General features: G+C 53.2%; 2 protein-coding genes across 5 annotated transcripts in view; one reads left to right on the top strand and one right to left on the bottom strand.

Moving 5' to 3' along the window:
• Positions 1–1,265: 1,265 nt before the first annotated feature.
• On the top strand, positions 1,266–15,869 carry DTYMK (deoxythymidylate kinase). 2 transcript variants are annotated; one of them, XM_002813099.5, is made up of 5 exons: positions 1,266–4,431; positions 5,209–5,317; positions 10,915–11,005; positions 12,966–13,163; positions 15,383–15,869. In XM_002813099.5, the coding sequence occupies exons 1-5, from the start codon at positions 4,302–4,304 to the stop codon at positions 15,491–15,493; spliced, it is 639 nt and encodes a 212-aa protein (XP_002813145.3). In that variant the 5' UTR covers positions 1,266–4,301; the 3' UTR covers positions 15,494–15,869. The 2 variants fall into 2 exon arrangements, with proteins under 2 accessions (XP_002813145.3, XP_024099397.1); XM_024243629.3 differs by lacking the exons at positions 10,915–11,005; positions 15,383–15,869 and having other exon boundaries at positions 4,230–4,431; positions 13,038–13,140.
• Positions 15,870–17,760: 1,891 nt separating this feature from the next.
• ATG4B (autophagy related 4B cysteine peptidase) overlaps positions 17,761–22,686 on the bottom strand; it is a 36,989-nt gene continuing 32,063 nt past the window's right edge. For all 3 annotated transcript variants that reach the window (XM_009238373.4, XM_054550144.2, XM_024243627.3), the window contains 3 exons: positions 20,873–20,929; positions 20,248–20,341; positions 17,761–19,432 (listed from right to left, as the gene is read on the bottom strand). In XM_009238373.4, coding sequence (XP_009236648.2) covers positions 19,359–19,432; positions 20,248–20,341; positions 20,873–20,929 — 225 coding nt within the window. In that variant the 3' untranslated portion in view covers positions 17,761–19,358. The remainder of the gene's footprint in view (positions 19,433–20,247; positions 20,342–20,872; positions 20,930–22,686) is intronic.

Below are 22,686 nucleotides of genomic sequence, written 5' to 3'. Positions count from 1 at the left end.
AGGCGGATGCCTGTGTTCCCCCTCATCAGCCTGCTGTCCATCCACCAAGGCGGATGCCTGTGTTCCCCCTCATCAGCCTTCTGTGTCCACCAAGGCGGATGCCTGTGTTCCTCTTCATCAGCCTGCTGCGTCCACCAAGGCGGATGCCTGTGTTCCCCCTCATCAGCCTGCTGCGTCCACCAAGGCGGATGCCTGTGTTCCTCCTCATCAGCCTGCTGCATCCACCAAGGCGGATGCCTGTGTTCCTCTTCATCAGCCTGCTGCATCCACCAAGGCGGATGCCTGTGTTCCTCCTCATCAGCCTGCTGCGTCCACCAAGGCGGATGCCTGTGTTCCCCCTCATCAGCCTGCTGTCCATCCACCAAGGCGGATGCCTGTGTTCCTCCTCATCAGCCTGCTGCGTCCACCAAGGCGGATGCCTGTGTTCCTCCTCATCAGCCTGCTGCGTCCACCAAGGCGGATGCCTGTGTTCCTCCTCATCAGCCTGCTGTCCATCCACCAAGGCGGATGCCTGTGTTCCTCCTCATCAGCCTTCTGTGCATCCACCAAGGCGGATGCCTGTGTTCCCCCTCATCAGCCTGCTGTCCATCCACCAAGGCGGATGCCTGTGTTCCTCCTCATCAGCCTGCTGTCCATCCACCAAGGCGGATGCCTGTGTTCCCCCTCATCAGCCTGCTGCGTCCACCAAGGCGGATGCCTGTGTTCCCCCTCATCAGCCTGCTGCATCCACCAAGGCGGATGCCTGTGTTCCTCCTCATCAGCCTGCTGCGTCCACCAAGGCGGATGCCTGTGTTCCTCCTCATCAGCCTTCTGTGCATCCACCAAGGCGGATGCCTGTGTTCCCCCTCATCAGCCTGCTGCGTCCACCAAGGCGGATGCCTGTGTTCCCCCTCATCAGCCTTCTGTGTCCACCAAGGCGGATGCCTGTGTTCCCCCTCATCAGCCTGCTGCGTCCACCAAGGCGGATGCCTGTGTTCCCCCTCATCAGCCTTCTGTGCATCCACCAAGGCGGATGCCTGTGTTCCTCCTCATCAGCCTGCTGCGTCCACCAAGGCGGATGCCTGTGTTCCCCCTCATCAGCCTGCTGCGTCCACCAAGGCGGATGCCTGTGTTCCCCCTCATCAGCCTGCTGCGTCCTCCTGGACCTGATGAGAGGCAGTACTGCAGCCTTGCCCAGCCCCAGGAAGGTGGTCTTCCTTACTACAATCCCCTTCATCCTTTGGAAGGCAACAAGACGGAATTTTATAAGGAGACATCAATCAGAAAAAAGGATGTTACTTTTATTTCTTATCTATGTAAGAGAATAATAAGTACTATTCTTAGTACTTGTAAACGTTCGCTAGGTTGTGCTGCGGTAACAAAGGATCCCGAGGTCTCAGTGACTCGAAATCACAATGGTTTACTCCTTGCTGGTGCTGCCCATCAGCTACAACAGCTGTACTTCATGGGCCTTTGTTACAGGATCTGGGGTGAAAAATCAGCCCTCACTGTGCACATGCTGTGTTCATGTTGGGGGCAGAAGGGGAGGGACCAAACCACAAAACACCTTTTAAAGCTTCTGCCTGAACAGGGCACATGACAGCAGACTACTTTACATTACCATTTGGAAGTCTCGCCGCTAAGCCTGACGTAAAGGAAGAAAGGGTAGGCCAGGTGCAGTGGTTCACGTCTGTAATCCCAGCACTTAGGGAGGCTGACGTGGGTGGATCACCCGAGGTCAGGAATTTGAGACCAGCCTGGCAAACATGGTGAAACCCCATCTCTACTAATACAAAAATTAGCTGGGTGTGGTGGCAGGTGCCTGTAATCTCAGCTACTTGGGAGGCTGACGCAGAATAGTTTGAACCTGGGAAATGGAGGTTGCAGTGAGCCAAGAGCATGCCATTGCACTCCACTCTGGGCCATAAGACAGAAACTCCGTCTCAAAAAAAAAAAAATTAAATTAAAAAATAAATTGGCCGGGTGCAGTGGCTCACGCCTGTAATCTCAACACTTTGGGAGCTCGGATGGACGGATCATGAGGTCAGGAGATCGAGACCATCCTGGCTAACACGGTGAAACCCTGGCTCTACTAAAAATTACAAAAAAAATTAGCGGGCATGATGGTGGGCACCTGTAGTCCCAGCTACTGGGGAGGCTGAGGCAGGAGAATGGGATGAACCCGGGAGGCGGAGCTTGCAGTGAGCCGAGATTGCGCCACTGCACTCCAGCCTGGGCGACAGCAAGACTCCATCTCAAAAAAATAAAATAAAAATAAGACTAAAAATAAAATAAATTAAAAATACAAAAATTAGCCGGGCATGGTGGTGGGCACCTGTAATCCCAGCTACTCAGGAGGCTGAGGCAGGAGAATAGCTTGAACCCAAGAGGTGGAGGGTGCAGTGAACTGAGATCGCACCACTGCACTCCAGCCTGGGCGACAGAGCAGGACTCCGTCTTAAAGAAAATAAAAGCAATAAAAGTAAATTAAAAAGGAAGAAAGGGCATAACTGGTAATAATAATATAACCCACATCCTTCCAGAACCCCAAACTGAATTGGGCAGGCTTCAGTCTGGAAAACATAAAGCTACTCTAGGTATGCAGTGATAATATAATCGCGGGCTTACACAAATGCTGGGAGTAAAGTCCGGGAAATTGTTGCCAATGACCTCAGCCCAAAGCACTGAAGTGGGTGGTGGTCTCAAGAGCTCATGGGGAAACAAATGCAAACTCAACACTTAGAAAGCTACCAGCAATTTCTTGGTCTACAGCAGAGAGGCAGGTGGTTCTCAAAAGCTCATTAGAAAACAGCTTTGAATTTCACCTATATTTCTGGCTGAGGGTGCCTCCCAAGAATAATCGCCTCGAAAGGTACGAGTGCCTCGTCTGGTAGACTGTAATCCAGGGCTACACAGATGATTCTGGGAAATGCAGTTCCATTTCTTCTGCTAACCAGAAAGTGATGTCTAGCTGACAACTGACAATTTGGCACATATAGATAGTAGTATTTTAGATATCTAAAATAACAAAAAGTCTCACCTGAGAAATGTCCAGGCAGCCTGATATCCCTAAGATAACAGCAAACACTACTGAGCGCTTTCTAGATACCGGGGACACTTCGCGGGACTTTTTCCACCTCTTTATGGCAGAGATAGTTTTTCCTATTATCATCATGACCCATATTTCAGAAGAGTTGGAGGCATGGAAAGAGGAAACAACTTGCCCGTTCTCTCTCCGTCCTGTAATTTGTATACATCATCTTTTAAAACGGACTTTTCGGCCGGGCACGGTGGCTCACTCCTGTAATCCCAGCACTCTGGGAGGCGGAGGCGGGCAGATCACGAGGTCAGGAGATCGAGACCATCCTGGCTAACACGGTGAAACCCCGTCTCTACTAAAAATACAAAAAATTAGCCGGGCGTGGTGGCGGCCGCCTGCAGTCCCAGCTACTCGGGAGACTGAGGCAGGATAATCGCTTGAACCCGGGAGGCGGAGGTTGCAGTGAGCAGAGATCGCGCCACTGCAGTCCAGCCCGGGTGAAAGAGCGAGACTCTGTCTCAAACAAACAAAAACAACAACGACACACACACGGACTTTCCAGAGCCCTGCAGTTTTGCGCTTCAGGGACAATAGTGAACATTTATCGATCCCATGGTTTTCCTACAATCGCCACGTGGGCAGTGTCTACACAGCCCCCTATCCTGCCCCTGCTGTCAAACACAGCGTTTCCAGAACGCAGTCGTGGCGGGCTCCAGGTGAGCTCTAGGAGGAGCCCCGGCTGAGCCCCTGCACTGGGCCCGGCGCTTCGGGAAGCATCTCGCTCGTTCGTCTCGCGCATCACGTGACCGGAGCCCTCGCGCTGGCAGCGGGCACCGCAGGGCCGTGAGAGTCGGGCCCGCTGTGCGCAGCCAGAGGCCAACGAAAGCCGACGCTGCGCGGGCAGCGCCCGGGAGCCCCTCTGACTCTGCGCTCCCCTCGTCCGCGCCCTGACCCGGTGTCTCCGGCCGTCCAGCCCGCGCCGCGCCACCTGCCCTGCCGGAGCGAAGGGCCCTGCTCGCCCGAGGACGGAGGCCCGCACGGGACACGGGGCCCCGGTTTCCGCCCCGGAAGCCCAGGACCCTGCTCCAGTGGCGGCGCGGCCCAGGGCGCAGGCGCGGGTGTCGGTCCCACCGCGCGTCGTCCTCGCCCCAGCCCCGGCCAATCCCTTCGAATTTGGCCGAGGCCGGGAAATACTAGCTAATCACGGCGCGCGCTGTTGACGCCGGCCAATGGGAGCTCCGGAAGGCGGCGTGGAGACGCAAGCGGCGAGCGGTGGACAATTATGGCGGCCCGGCGCGGGGCTCTCATAGTGCTGGAGGGCGTGGACCGCGCGGGGAAGAGCACGCAGAGCCGCAAGCTGGTGGAAGCGCTGTGCGCCGCGGGCCACCGCGCCGAACTGCTCCGGTTCCCGGGTGGGTGCGCGCGGCGGGCGGTGCGCCGCGGCTTTCGGTGCCTCTGCCTTCCCAGGGGCTCTTTGCTCCGCTTCGTTGTCTGCGGTTGACGTGCTGTGAACTGCGCGGTTTTTATTTTAAAAGACGGGCTCTCGCTGTGTCGCCCGGGCTGGAGTGCAGTGGCGCCATCTCGACCTGCGGCAGCCTGGACCTCCCGGGCTCAAGCGATCCTCCCGCCTCAGCCTCCCGGGTAGCCGGGACCATAGGCGCGCGCCACCGCGCCCGGTCCACGCTGCGTGTCTTTAAGTGCGGGGTATGGTGATGACTGACGTGTAAACCCGCGCGAAACCGTGGTCTCGCCCCCAAGTTTCCTCCAGCTCTTTTGTAGTCCATGTCTCGTTTTTGTGGGTTTTTCTGGTGTTGTGTTTTGTTTGATGGCTGTTCGCGCTTTCAGGGGTTTTATAGCATATATTTAAAAGTTTTCAAGTGAAGCATTGACCTTAATCTTAGGCCACCCAGTCCACAAATTTTATAAATGCTTTCTTCTTTGAAGTCTCTCCTTTCTATTCGAGTTCTTTTTGCCTAAAGCATTTTTCATCCCAGCTTGTTTGCAGATTGCTGTTATTTCTTAGAGAAATTCCTTTGGCTTCCCCAGAAGATCCAAGCCTGTCTAGAGATTTAGTAAAGTAAAATTCAAAGTGAGACTTGAGTCCAGGAGAAATTCAGCCCAAACTATATTGTAATGTAGAGGGAAAGCCTGATCTCACTTGTATTTTGTGTGTTTCTCTTTTTTTCTAGAAAGATCAACTGAAATTGGCAAACTTCTGAGTTCCTACTTGCAAAAGAAAAGTGACGTGGAGGATCACTCGGTGCACCTGCTTTTTTCTGCAAATCGCTGGGAACAAGTGTAAAAACCATTGCACATTGCTGCCTCTGCCCTTGCCACTTCTCTTCCTCCTGAGATTCAGTGAATGCCGCACTTGATTCTGAATGACAGTGACAGTAATGCTGGGGCCTGAGGTTCTTTTATTTAGCAGTCCTGTGAGCAGAGGTGGTGAAGCGCCCTAGTTCCCAAAGGGCGCTAATGAATGCTGTTTCGTCCTTCTGCTCCCCACACCCCATAACTAATAGACTTCAGTTTTTCGGGGTTTTTTAGACGGAGTTCCGCTCTGTTGCCAGGTGGAGGTGCGATCTCGGCTCACTGCAACCTCCGCCTCCCAGGTTCAAGCGATTCTCCTGCGTCAGCCTCCCGAGTAACTGGGACTACAGGCACACACCAGCATGCTCAGCTAATTTTTGTAATTTTAATTTACTTTATTTTTTAATTTAATTTTTGTATTTTTAGTACAGACAGGGTTTCACTGTTGGCCAGGATGGTCTCTGTTGACCTTGTGATCCACTCCCCTCGGCCTCCCAAAGTTCTGGGATTACAGCAGGTGTGAGCCACCGCACCTGGCTCCCCCCCGCTTTTTTTTTTATTTTGAAGACAAGGTATTGCTCTGTGGCCCAGGCTGGAGTGCAGTGGCACACGATCATGGCTCACTGCAGCCTCAACTTCCTAGGCTCAAGCAGTCCTTCCACTTCAGCATCCCGAGTAGCTTAGGACCATAGGCCCAGCTGATTTTTTTTTTTTTTTTAATGTAGAGTTAAGGTCTCACCATATCGCCCAGGCTGGTCTCAAACCCCTGGCCTCATAGACTTAATGTTTGAAAGACAGCTTTAGGTATATAGAAAAACTGATTAAGAAGTAGAGTATGTAGAGAGCTCCCTACATACTACTCCTGCCTTCCCCCCTTCCCCATTATTTATGTGCTGTGTTATGTTACATTTGTTAAAATTGATAACTAATATTGATACATTAGAAACTGAGTTTATATGAACTCTCCTACCACGTTTTTTTGTTTTACATCATTGTAGTAGGTTTCCTCTTCATTCAGCACTTAATGTTGATGTGTGTTCTTTCAATGTTTTTATTTACATTTATATACATATGTAGAAACTACTATAGTTAGAATTTTGTTTTTTAACATAAATGAGGTCATACCATACAAATTATTTGGCAGCTTTCTTTCTAACTCTGCCTTACAGATTTCTGCACTTACAGATCCCCTAACTCTGCCCTTCTCATTCTTTTTCATTGTTGTCACATGTTCTCTAGAAAAGTTCTTCCATGGTACATTTAGCCAGTTCCCTGCTGGTGAATTTTCAGTGGTTCCTCATCATCTGTGTTACATGAAACACTGCATTACTCTCCTCTGGCTTAGCTTTGTGTCTTGCTTGGAAAGGCTATCCCCACTCCAAGTCTTAAATGAAAATGAGACCCTTTTTATAATCTTTTTAACACATCTAGAATTTATGGAGGCAATTGTTCTTCTGATTTTGCTTTTTGTGGCTTTGTAGAAAAGTGATGAAACACGTATATGCCCAATTTAAAATGAAGAATAATCCTGATTTTACTTTTTAGATAATAATCTTATCCCCAATACCCAGGGCTACATCTCTTTTGTCCATGTATTCTCCTACAGGTTACTTGTTTCCCTAATAGATATTTAAGTTTCCTCTATATCTAACCGTGGCTTGATAGTTTATTTCTTTTTTTTGTTTTGTTTTGTTTTGTTTTGAGACAAGAGTCTTGCTGTGTTGCTCAGGTTGGAGTACAGTGGCTCAGTCTCGGCTCACTGCAACCTCCATCTCCCAGGTTCAAGCAGTTCTCCTGCCTCAGCCTCCTGAGTAGCTGGGATTACAGGTGCGTAGGACCATGCACAGCTAATTTTTATGTTTTAGTAGAGACAGGGTTTCACCATGTTGGCCAGGGTGGTCTTGAACTCCTGACCTCAAGTGATCCTCCCACAGTGCTGGGATTACAGGCATGAGCCACCATGCCCGACCAATAGTTCATGTCTTTTTTGCCCTAATTAATAGTCCCTTGTTTGGATGTACCATAGTGCATTACCTACTAAAGGACATCTTTGTTGCTTCCAAGTTTTGGCAGTTATAAATCTGTTATAAACATCCTCATGCAGGATTTTGTGTGGTCATAAGCTTTCACTTCTTTTGGGTAAATGCCAGGGAGCACCATTGCTTTAATATGTGGTAAGACTATTAATTTTTGTAAAGAACTGCTAAACCATGGGTGTCCAGACTTTTGGCTTCCCTGGGCCACACTGGAAGAACTGTCTTGGGCCACGGATAAAATACACTAACAATTGCTGATGAGCTTAAAAAAAAAATCTCGTAATGTTTTGAGAAAGCTTACAAATTTGTGTTGGGCTGCATGCAGCCTGTGGGCCTCGGGTTGGACAAGCTTGTGCTAAACTGTCTTCCAAAGTGGCTGCAGCATTTTGCATTCTCACCAGCAGTGAACAAGGGTTCCTAGTGCTCCAGATCCTCACCAGCATTTGGTGTTGTCAGTGTTTGGATGTTTGCCATTCTGATAGGTGTGTGTGGTATCTCATTGTTCTAGTTTGCATTTCCCTGCTGACATATGATGTGGAGTATCTTCTCATACGCTTGTTTGCCACCTGTGTATCTGGTTTCATAAGGTATCTGTTAAGTGCTTTGGCCCACTCTTTTTTTTGGGACAGGGTCTCAACCAGGCTGGAGTACAGTGGCACAGTCTTGGCTCACTGCAGCCTCTACCTCCCAGGCTCAAACGATCTTCCTGCCTTAGCATCCCAAGTAGCTGGGACTACAGGTGCATGCCACCATGCTAAGTTTTGTATTTTTTTTTTTTCTCTTGAGACAGAGTTTCATTCTTGTCACCCAGACTGGAGTGCAATGGGGTGATCTTGGCTCGCTGCAACCTACGCCTCGCAGGTTCAAGCAATTCTCCTGCCTCAGCCTCCCAGGTAGCTGGGATTACAGGCACACGCTACCACGCCCGGCCAATTTTTTTGTATTTTTAGTAGAGACAGGGTTTTGCCATGTTGGCCAGGCTGGTCTCGAACTCCTGACCTAAAGTAAACCACCCGCCTCCACCTCCCAAAGTGCTGGGATTACAGGTGCCCACCACCATGCCCGGCTAAGTTTTCTATTTTTTAATTAGTGATGGGGTTTCTCCATGTTGGCCAGGCCGGTCTTGAACTCCTGACCTTAGGTGATCCACCTGCCTCAGCCTCCCAAAGTGCTGGGATTACAGGCATGAGCCACCATGCCCGGCCAATTTTGTATTTTTTGAGGAAATGTGGTTTCACCATGTTGCCCAGGTTGGACTCAAATTCCTGGGCTCAAGTGATGAACCTGCCTCCGCCTCCCAAAGTGTTGGGAATATAGGCATGAGCCATTACGCCCAGCCTTGGCCCACTTTTAAAGGGGGTTGGTTGATTTCTTATTTTTGAGTTTTTAAGAATTCTTTGTATGCTTTAGATAACAGTCCTTTATAAAATGTGTCTTTTATACATATTTTCTCCTAGGCTGTGGTTTGCCTTTTCCGTTTTCTCACTCTCTCTCTCTCTCCTTTCTTTTTTTAGACAGGGTCTCTGTGTCATGCAGGCTGAGTGCAGTGCGCAATCACAGCTTACTGCAGCCTCGACCTCCCGGGCTCAAGTGATATTCCCACCTCAGCCTCCCAAGTAGCTGCAACTACAGGCACGTTAACACACCTGGCTGATTTTTGTAAAATTTTTTGTAGCGATGGAGTCTCACTATTGTTGCCCAGGCTGGTCTTGAACTCCTGGACCCAAGCAGTCCTCCTGCCTTGGTTTCCCAAAGTGCTGTGATTAGAGGCATGAGCCACCCTGCCTGGCCTTATTTTTCTAAGAGAAACGTCTTGCTCTGTTGCCCAGGCTGGAATGTTGTGGCATGATCACAGCTCACTGCAGCTTAAACTCCTGGGTCCAAGTGATCCTCCTGCCTCAGCCTATGGAGTAGCTAGTACTACAGGTGCGTGCCACTATCCCTGGCTAATTTTTACATTTTTTGTAGAGATGGGGTCTCAGTATTGTTACTCAGGCTGGTCTCAAACACCTGGTCTCAAGGGATCCATCCCGCCAAATGGCTTCCAAAAGTGCTGGGCTCACAGGCATGAGCCATCACGCCCGGCTTGAGCCATCACGCCCGGCTGTCCCTTCCTTCTCTTGACAGTGTCTCTCACAAAGCAGAAAGTTTTTATTTTCGTGAAGTCCATCTTAATCAGTTCTCTCATGGGCTGTGCCTTTGGTTTTGTATCTAAACAGTCTGCCAAACCCCAGGTGATCTAAGTTTTCTTCTGTGTTACTGTCTAGGAGTTTCATAGTTTTGCATTTTACATTTGGGTCTGTGATTCATTTTGTCTCCCCCCCCCCCCGCCCCCGCTTTTTGTGGAGAACGGGGTCTCACTATATTGCCCAGGCAGATCTCGAGCTCCTGGACTCAAGCAGTCCTCCTGCCTCTGCCTCCTTGAGAGCTGGGATTACAGGTGTGAGCCACTGTGCCAGGCCTGTGATTCATTTTGAATTTATGTTTTTGGAGGGTATACAGTCTGGTCTAGATTTATTCTGTTTCATAAGGATGTCCAGTTGTTCCAGCAGCGTTTGTTGAGGAAACCACCTTTGCGCCATTGCATCCCTCTGCTGCTTTGTGAGAGGCCAACTGACTCCTTATGTCGGTGCCCCTGTGATTTGAAGGCCCCAGTGACACTGGCTGAATCGAATGAATCGGACTTTTCTTTCTCTGTCTTGAGCAGTGCTTCTCACTAGTGTCAGGCCCTGTGTCTTTGTACATCCGTGATCTTGGCAGCTGTAGGGATGATGGTGGACTTGTGGTATTTGGTTGAGAACATCCTTGCAGTCCAGGCTAGGGGTCATGAGCGTGAACGAGTCACCTGCTGGCTGTGCCCATGCTTCCCCCGCCACCATCCTCTGCTCTCTTCTTTGCCTGTGCTTTCCTCTTCCTCAACAGGGTAGTGCTGGCCTTTCTGCCCAGACGGCTGACAGTGCATCTCCTTTCCCCTGCCGTGTTTCTGGAACATTGAACTTTACCAGTTGTGTTTGTTACTATTTAGTAAGGTTATCTTTTCCATGCTGGGTTTTGCTGGAGGTGTGGGTATGGCATCTTCTAGAGAAGATCCAGACCTTTTTGGATTAAAAGTAAGGTTACAAATCACTGTGCTGTACTTGTATGAGATTTCTGAGTTGTATTGTTGGGATAATTTTTTTTTTTCTTTTTTTGAGGTGGAGTCTCGCTGTGTCACCCAGGCTGGAATGCAGTGGTGTGATCTCGGCTCACTGCAACCTCCACCTCCTGGGTTCAAGCAATTCTCCTGCCTCAGCCTCCCGAGTAGCTGGGATTACAGGTGCCTGCCACCATGTCCAGCTAATTTTTTGTATTAGTAGAGACGGGGTTTCACCATGTTAGCCAGGATGGTCTCGATCTCCTGACCTTGTGATCCGCCCGCTTCAGCCTCCCAAAGCGCTGGGATTATAGGGGTGAGCCCCACCGCGCACAGCCTGTTGGGATAATTTAAGCTTGACAGTTCAAGGCCTATGAAACCAGGACCAGGGCTCAGGAGCATCCTCTCTTTTTCAGGCCGTTAATTAAGGAAAAGTTGAGCCAGGGTGTGACCCTCGTCGTGGACAGATACGCATTTTCTGGTGTAGCCTTCACCGGTGCCAAGGAGGTGAGTGCCACTGGGCCTCCTGTCGGGCGAGCACAGATGTGTGGACCCAGGACTGCCCTTGAATGCCAGTACGAGTGACATGCCTCACATCACTCTGCAGAGTTTTGTGATTCTTATATTCGTTTTATCTCTTTGCTACATTAATTTGGTTTTATCAACAAGAAGAGCAAACATTTACGTAGCTAGAGATTGTTTCACAGATAGAACCATAGTTGTTATTTGGATTATATTTTCCACATGCTTTTTTTTTTTTTTTTTTGGGAGACAGAGTCTCATTCTGTCACCCAGGCTGGAGTGCAGTGGCGCGATCTCAGCTCATTGCAACCTCTGCCTCCCGGGTTCAAGCGATTATCCTGCCTCAGTCTCCCGAGTATCTGGGATTATAGGCGTGCACCATCATGCCCAGCTAATTTTCATATTTTTAGTAGAGATGGGGTTTTACCATGTTGGCCAGGCTGGTCTCAAACTCCTGACCTCAAGTGATCCACTCATCTCAGCCTCCCAAAGTGCTGGGATTACAGGCGTGAGCCACTGCACCCAGCCTCCAGATGCATTTTCAAAGATGGATCATTTGTAGTACTTTTTTTCCCTCTTTTTTTGAAAGAGGGCGTCTCCCTCTGTTGCCCAGGTTGGAGTGCAGTGGAACAATCAAAGCTCGCTATAACCTTCAACTCTTGGGCCCAAGTGATCCTCCCGCCTCAGCCTCCCGAAGTGCTGGGATTGCAGCTGTGAGCCACTGCGCCCAGCTCTGTCCCTTAAAGAGACAGTAGAAAGGAGGATAATGTGGTGATTTTTCATGATAACCACCCTCACTTTTTATTTTTTTTTTTATTTTTAGAGTCTCGCTCTCTCGCCCAGGCTAGAGTGCAGTGGCGCAATCTTGGCTCACTGCAAGCTCTGCCTCCCGGGTTCACGCCATTCTCCTGCCTCAGCCGCCCGAGTAGCTGGGACTACAGGTGCCTGCCACCATACCCAGCTAATTTTTTGTTTTAGTAGAGATGGGGTTTCACCGTGTTAGCCAGGATGGTCTCGATCTCCTGACCTCGTGATCCACCTGCCTCGGCCTCCCAAAGTGTTGGGATTACAGGCGTGAGCCACCGCGCCCGGCCAAGCCCTCACTTTTTAATTCTGCCATTTCTTCATGTGTTAGCTTGAGTCCTTCCCCTCTGAAGTATTATGTTGTATAATAAGGAGGACAAGACTCATGATTCCTTTGCTTCTTCCTGCTGTGCGGATCAGCTGACAGAGCCACAGGCTCTGTGGGAGGTGCTCGTGGGAGGTGCCTTCCCTCAGCTCATTGTGCTGTTGTGTGATGTGTGGCCTGGAGTCACAGCCTTTCTGGTCCTACCTTTCCTCCGGAAACAGGACAGCATTTGGAGGGAGATGGGATGAGTAAGGGAGGGAAAGTGGGTGCTTGCACAGCCCTGGCAAGGAGGGCCAGTGGATGAGGCTAGGCTGGCACAGGGCTGGCACATAACAGGCTCTAGGAGTGCCTGTCTTCTTCCTGCTCTTCCATGGGAGATGAGACCCTGGCGTGTGTGTGGCAGAAAAGACACTGCCAAGGACCTCGTGCCTGTGTCCGGACCCAGCTGCTCTCTGCTGCAGGCGTCCTAGGCCGGGGTTTGCCAGGGGCTCTACATAGACTGTTTCCTCCCGGCCAGCAGGCCTGTAGCTGCGCTGGGAGGGCCTCCATGGGGCCTGGGCTGTGGGTGGCGGGGACTGGGAGCCATTCTATCTACCTACTTTTCTGTCCACTTGTCTGTTTACAAAGGAAAAACGAAGGTGACACTGGAGAAGCCAACATGTTTGAGGTTTTAAAAATTAAACAAGAGCCACAATTTAAACAGTCTCACATCTTGGTACCTCACCAAATGTCCCCTCATTTTTTCCTGTTTTTATGACTTTCGAAACAAAAACCTAGACCACGCTAAGCTTTAACTGTTGGGTTCTTTCTTGGCAGAATTTTTCCCTAGATTGGTGTAAACAGCCAGACGTGGGCCTTCCCAAACCCGACCTGGTCCTGTTCCTCCAGTTACAGCTGGCGGATGCTGCCAAGCGGGGAGCGTTTGGCCATGAGCGCTATGAGAACAGGGCTTTCCAGGAGCGGGCGCTCTGGTGTTTCCACCAGCTCATGAGAGACACGACTTTGAACTGGAAGGTGAGAATCCCAGAATTGCACACTAGGAACCGTTGAGAAGTGGCTCAGGATTACACCCTGTGGTGACTGGCGCAGTCCTGCCAGCGAAGCTGCTGCCGTTTCCGTCTGGTCCTCCCAGATGTGGAGCCCCGGGAGTAGTCGTTCAGGGGTTCTCGGTGCCAGCAAATTTTTTTTTTTTGAGACAGAGTCTTGCTCGGTGCCACCCAGGCTGGAGTGCAGTAGCACGATCTCAGTTCACTGCAACCTCCACTTCTTGGGTTCAAGTGATTTCTCCTGTCTCAGCCTCCCGAGTAGCTGGGATTACAGGCACGTGCCATCATGCCTGGCTAATTTTTTTTGTAGAGATGGGGTTTCTCCATGTTGGTCAGGCTGGTCTCCAACTCCTGACCTCAGGTGATCGGCCCGCCTCGGCCTCCCAAAGTGCTGGGATTATAGGCGTGAGCCATCGCGCCCGCCCAGTGCCAGCAAATTCTAACCCGATGAGTTTTGCTAAATGTTGACATTTGGCACTTTGTCCGGTAGGTCAGGTGAGAGTCTGCGCAATCCTCCACATCCTCAGCCCCTCTCCAGACACGAGTGCCAGCCTGTTCCTGCCACTGTGTCCTCTGGTGCGGGCCTCTCGCTGGGCGTGGGCCCTGCAGCCGCACCTGGCCGTCTGAGTTCAGGAGGGTGCTGTGTGCTGGCTTTCCCTTCAGTCCTGCCTCCTTCAGTCTCAGCAGTCCCAGGTCTGGCTCCACTCCCAGGACGCTGGACTCTCCCCTCCCAGTGGACACACAGGCTGGCCACCTCTGCTCCTCCCAACCGCAGCCCCTACCTCTCTCCCAGACTCCAGTCGCCCGTGTCTACCGCTGCCCACGTGGCCTCTTTCCAGATGGCAGCCAGGGCTTCTGGCACATCGGGCGCCAGCACTGTTGCTTGTGGCCACGGCCCACGGAGCTTCAGTCCCTTGAGCTCCTCCACCAGAGCAGGGCCGAGGGTCTCGCCCCAGCCCGACTGGCTGTGCCTGCAGATGATGCTGGTCATGCAGCTTTTCGTTTCCCGGAACACAGGTGGGATAGCAGCGCCCTTTTCTGGCAGTGCGGTATTCTCTCTGGCAGTCATCCGCTTGGAGAGGCTCATCTTGGGCGGTTCTGGGCGACAGCTGTGTGGCTGCACAGTGGCCAGCGAGAGGCATCTGGGAAGGTGGCCCTTGTGTAGGGAGTCACTCTCCTGTCACAGTCACACCTCATGAAATGGTTAGATTCTTCCAAGTGCCTTCTACGCCCCTGGCAGATTTTCTAGAATTTGCTGTCCCAGAAGTTTGAGAAGGGTCCTGTGCCACCCGACAGCAGAAGCCGGGATGCCGTTGAGACGCCAGCACTTCTGAGTCCCTCTCACTGTCTGCCTTCTGGTGGAGAGAAGGCTGTCCTGCGGGCTTATGCCCTGCCCACGTTCCTCGCACCGTTCATGCCATTGTGCAGCACAGCTGTTAGGACCAAATTCATCTTCCCCTCAAGGACAAGTCAGGCCCAGTGTTGCACTGGTCCTGCTGTCTGGCTTCTGCTGCAGAACTTCCTCACGTTCCAGGCAGTGCCCAGGGGACACAGGAGCGTGGGCAGGGCAGGGCCTGCCCTCTGTGCTTCCAACTCGCCGCTTGCGAGCGACGTGACTGGAGGGACAGTCACCTCGACCTGGTGGGCTGGGTGGGCCTGGCTGTGCTGTGGGCTGTGCCTCACTCCTGCAAGTGGGGCACTCATCGGAGTTGGGGTCACAAGGAGGCTGAGGTCGGCTTAAAGCAGGAGTGGGAAGTTGGCACGTTTCTCCTGCATCAGGGCTGTGGCAGGAATGCCGGGTGACTGTACCGTGGACACTTGTCAAGGTTGAGGTTCAGAGAAAGGTGTGGGGTATCCCGGAGGTCACCACAGTGTGCCAGGAGGTTCAGGTTGGCCTTCCAGAGCCCGGCCTGTGTGAAATTCCCACGAGCACAGAGGACAGAATGAAACATAGTGTTGTTTTGAGACAGGGTCTTACTGTGTCACCCAGGCTGGAGTACAGGTGCCACAGTTTTTGTAGAGACGGGGTGTGTCCCTGTGTAGCCCAGGCTGGTCTTGAACTCCTGAGTACAAGCAGTCCTCCCTCGTGGGCCTCCCAAAGTGCTGGGATTACAGGCGTGGGCTCCTGTGACCAGCCTGGAACGTGCTGATGAGCCTCTTTTTCTCCTGAAACCCCGGTGGGAACAGATGGTGGATGCTTCCAAAAGCATTGAAGCTGTCCACGAGGACATCCGCGTGCTCTCTGAGGACGTCATCCGCACCGCCACAGAGAAGCCACTGGGGGAGCTGTGGAAGTGACCCGAGGCTGCCCACTGGAGACACCTCTCCCTGCAGTCCCTCGAGAGGTGGGAGACTCGCGAAAGGCCCCGTCCCCAGCGGTATCCGGACCCCACAACTTCAGGAGCTCTTTCCCGGCAGCAGAGATCTGCAGGCTGCCTCTTCTGCCCCGGAGCTGGGGTGCACTGGGGATCCCCGTGGTGGGGACCTTGGCAGTGTGGACATGAGCGGAGCGATGGAGCAGCCTCCTGCCCTCTCCCCTGTCCTGATGGCACTCTTGTATTTTCTTTCTGAAGTTCAGTGATAACTGAGCAGTTTCATTGTGATCACTGTAAATGGTAATCAGTTGGAATTCTCCTAAATGTCTTCCAGACACTAGTAAAAAACGACCTGAAAATTGTTTGTGGAACGCTTCACTTTTCTTAGACTGAGGACGGAGCTGGCTTTGAATGGGAACCTCCAACCCAGGAGAGAAGAGCCTTCATTGGGCCTGGTAGGGCCTTTCTGGACCCTGGTTCCTGCCTAGTTGAGGGAGTCCCACTCTGGGTCTGAACAGTCGCAGCCCTGCTCTGAGCTCGCTGGGTCCAGCCAGGCTACATCCAAGTGTCATCACAGCTTACGTCCTGAACTCACCTGAGTTAACTCTGCTATTTTCATTGCAACCCTGGAGCTTAACTTCTCATCCTATCCTTTATTTTTTATTTTTTTGGACACAGGGTCTCACTGTCGCCCAGGCTGGAGTGCAGTGGCACGATCCTGGCTCACTGCAGCCTTGGCCTCCTGGGCTCAGGTGATCCTCCCACTTCAGCCTCCTGAGTAGCTAGGCCTACAGGCCTTCACCGTGCCTGGCTAATTTTTTGTAGAGACAGGATTTCGCTATGTTGCCAGCCAGGCTTGTCTTAAACTCCTGGGCTCAAGTGATCTACCTGCCTTGGCCTCCCCAAAGTGCTGGGAGTATAGGCATGAGCCACCATGCCGGGTCCATTGCATCCCCTTTTAAGTGACACTTAGAAGGAATGATTTGACACCCCTGGCAGAATCTGTCCCACAGAGCACACTCCGAGTAGACAGCAGCATACAGTGTGCTGGAGTAGAAGGCAGGCAGGGTCCCCCATCTGTGGGGGCAGCAGCTGTGGGTCTCAGCACCCTTCTGTGGCCAAGAGACAAATCCAGGCAAAACAAAAGGATTTCACTTTTGAGTAAGCATTGCCAGGGGCTGTGGGATAGGCCTGGGTGAGGAACCTTCAGATGGGAAACTCTCCTGGACTATCTAGTTGGGCCCAGTGTCATCACAGGGGCCTTTTTTTGTTGTCTTACGACTGGGTCTCTGTCACCCAGGCTGGAGTGCAGTGGTGCAGTCTTGACTCACTGCAGCCTCTCTTTCCTGGGCTCAAGTGATCCTCCCACCTTAGCCTCCCAAAGTGCTGGGATTACAGGCTGGCGCCACCATGCCTGGCCCATCACAGGGGTCTGCATAACGGAGGCAGGCAGTCCGAGTCAGGAAGTGAGATGCCAGCAGCAGAAGCTGGAGAGATGCCATGTTGCTGGCTGTGAGGTTGGAGGAAAGAGCCATGAACCAAGCAGTTTCTGGCATCCAGAAGCTAGAAAGGCACAGCAACATTCTCCCCTAGAGCCCACAGCACGATGTGGCTGTCTGCCCTCCGGGTCTGTAAGAGGCTGTGCTGTTCCAGGCACTGAATGTGGTTATCTTTTAGAGCAGCCATAAGAAGTGAATACCAGCATCTGAGAGGCCACAAGTCCTCAGCCACCTCACCGGGGACCCAGCAGGGCCCCCTCCTGTCTGGCTTTGGGCCCTTCACACCTATACCAGGGCTGTCCACAGGGATGCACTGGCCAAAGTGAGCAATGTCCTCACCAAGCCCCCTGCTGCGCCCCAGGCATGGCCTCTCACAGGCCAGGACAGTCACTGCGCACTTGGGGAAGGCTTTGCTGTGATTCAAATCGAGGCAAACCCTGCAACTCCAGGCACTTCCTGTGACTTCCTCCTGCTGAAGATGGGAACCGCCATTTTGCTTTCCTAAAATCCTATTTTCCTTGCACTTTTTCCTTCTAGGGTTGTATGAGGCGGCTGATGCCACGGCTGGTAGAGAGCCAGGCTGCAGGCAGGACGGGCCCCCTGCCAGGGCTGGGGACACACCTGCTCAGGCTCCCACAGCCCGCCATGCAGGCAGCCACATCCTTTACGTGTGATGCTACGGGCTGAAACATTCACTTATTTTTTTCTGAAAATCACATTCAATTATAACAAGGAAAAAATAGACACAAGGTTTGTTTTCTACTGAAACTTATTATTTGCCATTAAGAATTGCAAACTATACTACTAAGAATGAACAACATTCTCTTCATTAAGCCTTTTTCAAAACACACAAGACAAAGCTCCCCTTTGGTCAAGGTGTCCCACACACTCCCACTGCAGCTCCCAGCACAGCGGCGCACCATGAACTTGGACGCAGAGCCCAAGGAATGGAGATTGCCCCAGCCTTCCCTCCTTCCCCACCCCAACTACACCCAAGGGAGAAAGGATACAAGGAAATACACTATGTCTTCAATGCTTGGGGGGCTAGGGGTGTCCTCTGCTACCAGGTGAGCCAGTCAGTGCCGAGTGTCCGGTGCGTGTCCTCAGGGATCTCCAGCTCCCCCACCTACACAAGCAGCAGCAGCAGCGAGTCCTGCCAATGCCGCAGTAGCTGCTCATGAGAAAGGTGCCCACGCTTGCCGTGCCCATGTTCCCCAAGCCCTCCTGTTTACATTTCCTAGCAGGGCAAAGCTACTTTCCCAGGACAGGCAGCAGAGCAGCGGGGCAGAGTGCACTCTGGGACCCAGGACAGCAGGTTACACAGGGTCAGGCGGTGGTGGGTGCTGGAATCAGGGCTGAGGTTCTGGAAATGCCACCAGGTGATGCCACCCTGTGGTGTCTGCCCACCACACACCACAAGACTCAAGTGGTTTTCCCCTCTTGGCCCTAAACCACCTAACACCTCAGCGGCAAGGGAGGGAATTCTTAGCAAGGCAAGGACATGGGGAAGGCTCCTGGGAGAGGCATACCGTCCACCCTCAAGCCTGACTGTCACAGGTGGAGGCCCTGCCCCGTCACCACACCTGGGGAAGCTGCCACAGAGTGCCACAGCACTGGAAAGGGACACTCTGAGGGCAGGCTCCAGCAGCAGCCCCAGGACAGCCAGCCGCCCTTCTGCCCAGGCCGCCCACGCCGTGTCCTGTGCACGCCATCTTCAGGTTTCCCACACACCCACTTCCTGAATACTTTTCTCCCCAAAGCAAGGAGGAACCTTGCCTTCATTCCTCCAACCTCATCTCCCACTGAGGTAGCCCTTGGTAAGCCAGGCTGGGCAGAGAAGACACAGCGGTGGGCGCGCCCCCCTCGAGAGCAGCCCAGTCTTTGGACGTGGGGCCGCAGTGTGGCTGTCGCTCCTCTCACACCAGCCTGCACAGGTCTTCTGAGACTCTGACTCAGGAAGCGCCCCAGAAATTCATGTCTGTGTCTGACAACTTCAAACAGGACTTTAATTCAAACCAACCACAGAACCGGCGCCTGGGAGCAAGTGGGACTGAGGCCCAGGCGCTAACACGGGGCTGGCAGTGTCAAGAGAACCCTCTGGAAGCTCCTAACAGATGGCTCCACGTGCGGATGCACAGACCCTGACGGGCACTCTGAGCTGGGCAGTCCGACACCAAGCAGTAAGGCCTCCCGGGCAGCGCAGCCTCAGTCCACGAGCAGAGCGGGTGACCCTCTGGGGGGAGGCAGCACGAGGCGCGGCCCTCGTCAGGCGAGCGGGCGGGATGGATGAAACGCGGTGGCACCAGGAGCCCCAGGCTCTCACAGGTGCCACCCCTGACCCCAGGATTTTCAAAGGGACAGGATTTCAAAGTCTTCATCTTCTGAGTCGAAGAATCTTTCCAGTCGCTCTACATCAGAAGAATCTAGAAGGAACAGGACATAGCTCATCAGGCATCTTGGGTGGGCTACCTGGGTGTGAGTCAAGTGCCGTTGGCATGGGACAGACTGAGCAGTGCCTGCTCTGCAGCCCACAGACAGCTGTCCCCATGCGGGTGTGAAAAGGCCCGGGGGTTGTGGAGACCTGCGAATATGGGGGGAGGGAGCAGAGAAGAGGAGCACGGCAGGGTGAGGAGGGCAGGGGGCAGCCGGCACAATCTCAGGCCTGAGGGGGCCTCTGTCCTGCGCCTCCCTCGCTGCACCCTGACCCCTCGTGGTCATCAGGAGTGGTTCCATTGTCATTGCCTTGTAGAGTTTCTCACAGTGAGACAGGGATGAGGAGGACGAGCTCATGGCCACTCACTTCACTGCACGAGCCCAGGCCGGCTCCTGCGGCACACTGGCCATGGTCCAAGGGGTCTGCGCCACCCATGGCCAGTGGTGCCCAAGTGGACCAGTCTCCCACCCAGGACTGCATCATCACAGAGCCTGCATGTTCTGTCTGCTCCAGAGCCCTGAGGACTCCATGGGAGCACGCCCAGCTCCGCAGTGCCCTGGGCAGACAGTGCAGGTGGGGAAGACGAGGTGGGTCCTGGGCTGCTGGGCGCAAGCTTGGAGGAGAGGACGCTCCACTCCATACCTGGTCTCACAGGCAAACCACTGCCAAGTGCTCACGGCTCAGGCTCACACACACCTTAATGGTCAAAACCAAGGGGGCCAGGACTGGGGAAGCAAGGGCACAGATCATACCCCCGAGGAACCCCACCTCCAAGGGACCCCACCTGGACTTGGCAGCTCTCACCTAGGGACAGGTTCAGGACGTCGGGGCAGGCCAGGTGTGAAGGCTGCTGCTCCACCAGCTCAAACATGGGCAGGGCGCCTCCGAGCAGAGACAGCTGTTAGTGAGACATGGCCGTCAGGTGCAGCCTCACCCAGTGCTTGCGGCCAAGAGAAAGGGGCCGGCCGGCCACAGCCAGCAGACAAACCTGACTGTCATCCCATCTCACTGATGAGAAAACAGAGGCAGCTTCCACACTAAAGGCTACATGAGAACCCAGTGTGGTGATCAACACACAGCACAGTCTGACCACAATGGCAGAGAGGGGTGGGCCACACGCACTAGGCCAGCGTAGCTCAGCACCCCATCACCACCCCCATCTCAACAGGAGATGGATGAGGACACTGGAAATCCCATTCTAAAGTCAACACGCAACATCCGTCCCCAGGGTTGTTAACCGTGTTGCCAGGTGGGCAATCCAGGATGCCCCACCTTGTTCAGCTACATAGCTGTGCCAAGCAAGACAAAGCTCCCCACGGCCCAGTGAGGCTGCCTGAGACCTGGACGCCGGCCTTCGACCCCTGCGTGCCCTGCTGCCTGTCTCCCTGGGTGGCTCAGCTGGGCTGTGGGTGGTGGGGCGGCTACAAACCTTTTTGACTTGCTGGCACCAGTCACTGAAGTCATCTTCAGTCTTACAGAAAAACCCCTAAAACGAAATGATGATAAGCAGAACAGAACACCCCCATCTGCAGTCGGCTAAGAGGTGGGGGCTTCCATTCCCACTGCCAGTGGCGCAGCAGAGGCCCCCAGCATGCATGTGCTGGACACTCCAGCCTGCCTTGGCTCCTGTGGCCGGGAACAGAGCTCCGAGGGTCCCCTGTGCATGGCCCCCTGCACCAGTGCCTGGCTCCCCTCAGGCTCCACTACGCTGCTGTGCCTTGTTCACCCATGAGATGTTATGTGGTGTGCATCTGTTAAACCTCACCGAATTTTCCGGGAATGAGGCAGGTTATGAGTTAGGGCCAAGTGGAGAGCTCTTCTCTCTGCGACTGTGAGGCAGGGCCGCTGGGTCTCAGCCTTCACCTAGCATCTCCCTGGAAGCTTGGCGGCAAAGGCCACCGAGCACTGCCCAAGGACACCATGACACAGGGAGCCTCCTGCTGAGGAGCCAGGAGACAGGTGACCTGCCAAGGGTCACCGGCAATCACATCCTTAAAGCTGCCGCCTGTAATGACAGTCACTAGGAATTCTCAACACTGCCAGATGTTAACACAAAAAGAAAAAGAAACGGAAAACAAAGACAAAATGAGAGGAGAAGCTCAAACTGGGCACTCTCTTCCTCTGAAGACACCGTTTCTGCTGCCTCGGCGCTGGTGTGGGAGCACTCTCCCCTGGGGACAGGGGACATTCCTCCTCCTCACGGGTGAGGACAGTTATCCCACCAGGTGGCCCCTTTGGTCTCAACTCCTCAACGTTCACGCGTCTGCTTCTCTGTCTGCGGGGGCTGGCTCTCTAGCCTGACCTGACTGTTAGAGTGCCAATCACTGGAAGCCACCAAGCCACGTTTACAGTAACAAACATACTTAATTCTAGTCAGACGAGGAATTTGTGACTAGGTTCTGATAAGAAGTGTGCGCCAGGCTGGGCACGGTGGCTCACGCCTGTAATCCCAGCACTCTGGGAGGCCGAGGCGGGTGGATCACAAGGTCAGGAGATCGAGACCATCCTGGCTAACACAGTGAAAACTGGTCTCTATTAAAAATACAGAAAATTAGCCAGGCGTGGTGGCAGGTGCCTGCAATCCTAGCTAATCGAGAGGCTGAGGCAGGAGAATGGCGTGAACCCGGGAGGCGGAGCTTGCAGTGAGCCGAGATTGCGCCACTGCACTCCAGCCTGGGCGACAGAGCAAGACTCCGTCTCAAAAAAAAAAAAAAAAAAGAAAAAGTGTGAGCCACAGAGCTCCAGCCCATGTTCCCCACTCCTGCCACCCTGCCCAAGAGGTGCATGGAGCGTGGTGTGCCCTCTGGGGCTGTGCCACAGCTCAGAGACCGTCCCATTTCAGGCCCAGATCTGCCTTCTTCCTCCTAAATGGGGCAGAGCATCCACAACAGAGCCCCCGATTCGGTTAACTGCTTCCCTGAGCATGTCACCGTCATTCATGATTTCTAGGGGGGTTTTTTGGCCTCTTTCCCCATCAAGTATATTTGAGAGCAGGCAGGTCTGCATAAATCACACACCAAAAATCACAACTAGGTAATCAAAATGGAAAAACACGGAAGCTCGTTCTTATGATAATCCCCCAGAGAGGTCAAGTCAGAGCCTCCGGAAAACAAAAGGTGGTGCAGGAGTGGGTGGGTGGAGGGGCCGCCCGTGTGTTTAAATGTGGGTGTGAGGGGGACACACTCACCATGGCTCACACTCATCCACGCACACTCAGCACGCGCCCACACACGCTCACATCCA

This window comes from Pongo abelii, chromosome 11 (genome assembly GCF_028885655.2).
Source record: "Pongo abelii isolate AG06213 chromosome 11, NHGRI_mPonAbe1-v2.0_pri, whole genome shotgun sequence".
Taxonomy (NCBI): Eukaryota; Metazoa; Chordata; class Mammalia; order Primates; family Hominidae; genus Pongo; species Pongo abelii.
The sequence above is the reverse complement of the archived record's forward strand: the minus strand, read 5'-3'. Positions and strand labels throughout refer to the sequence as shown.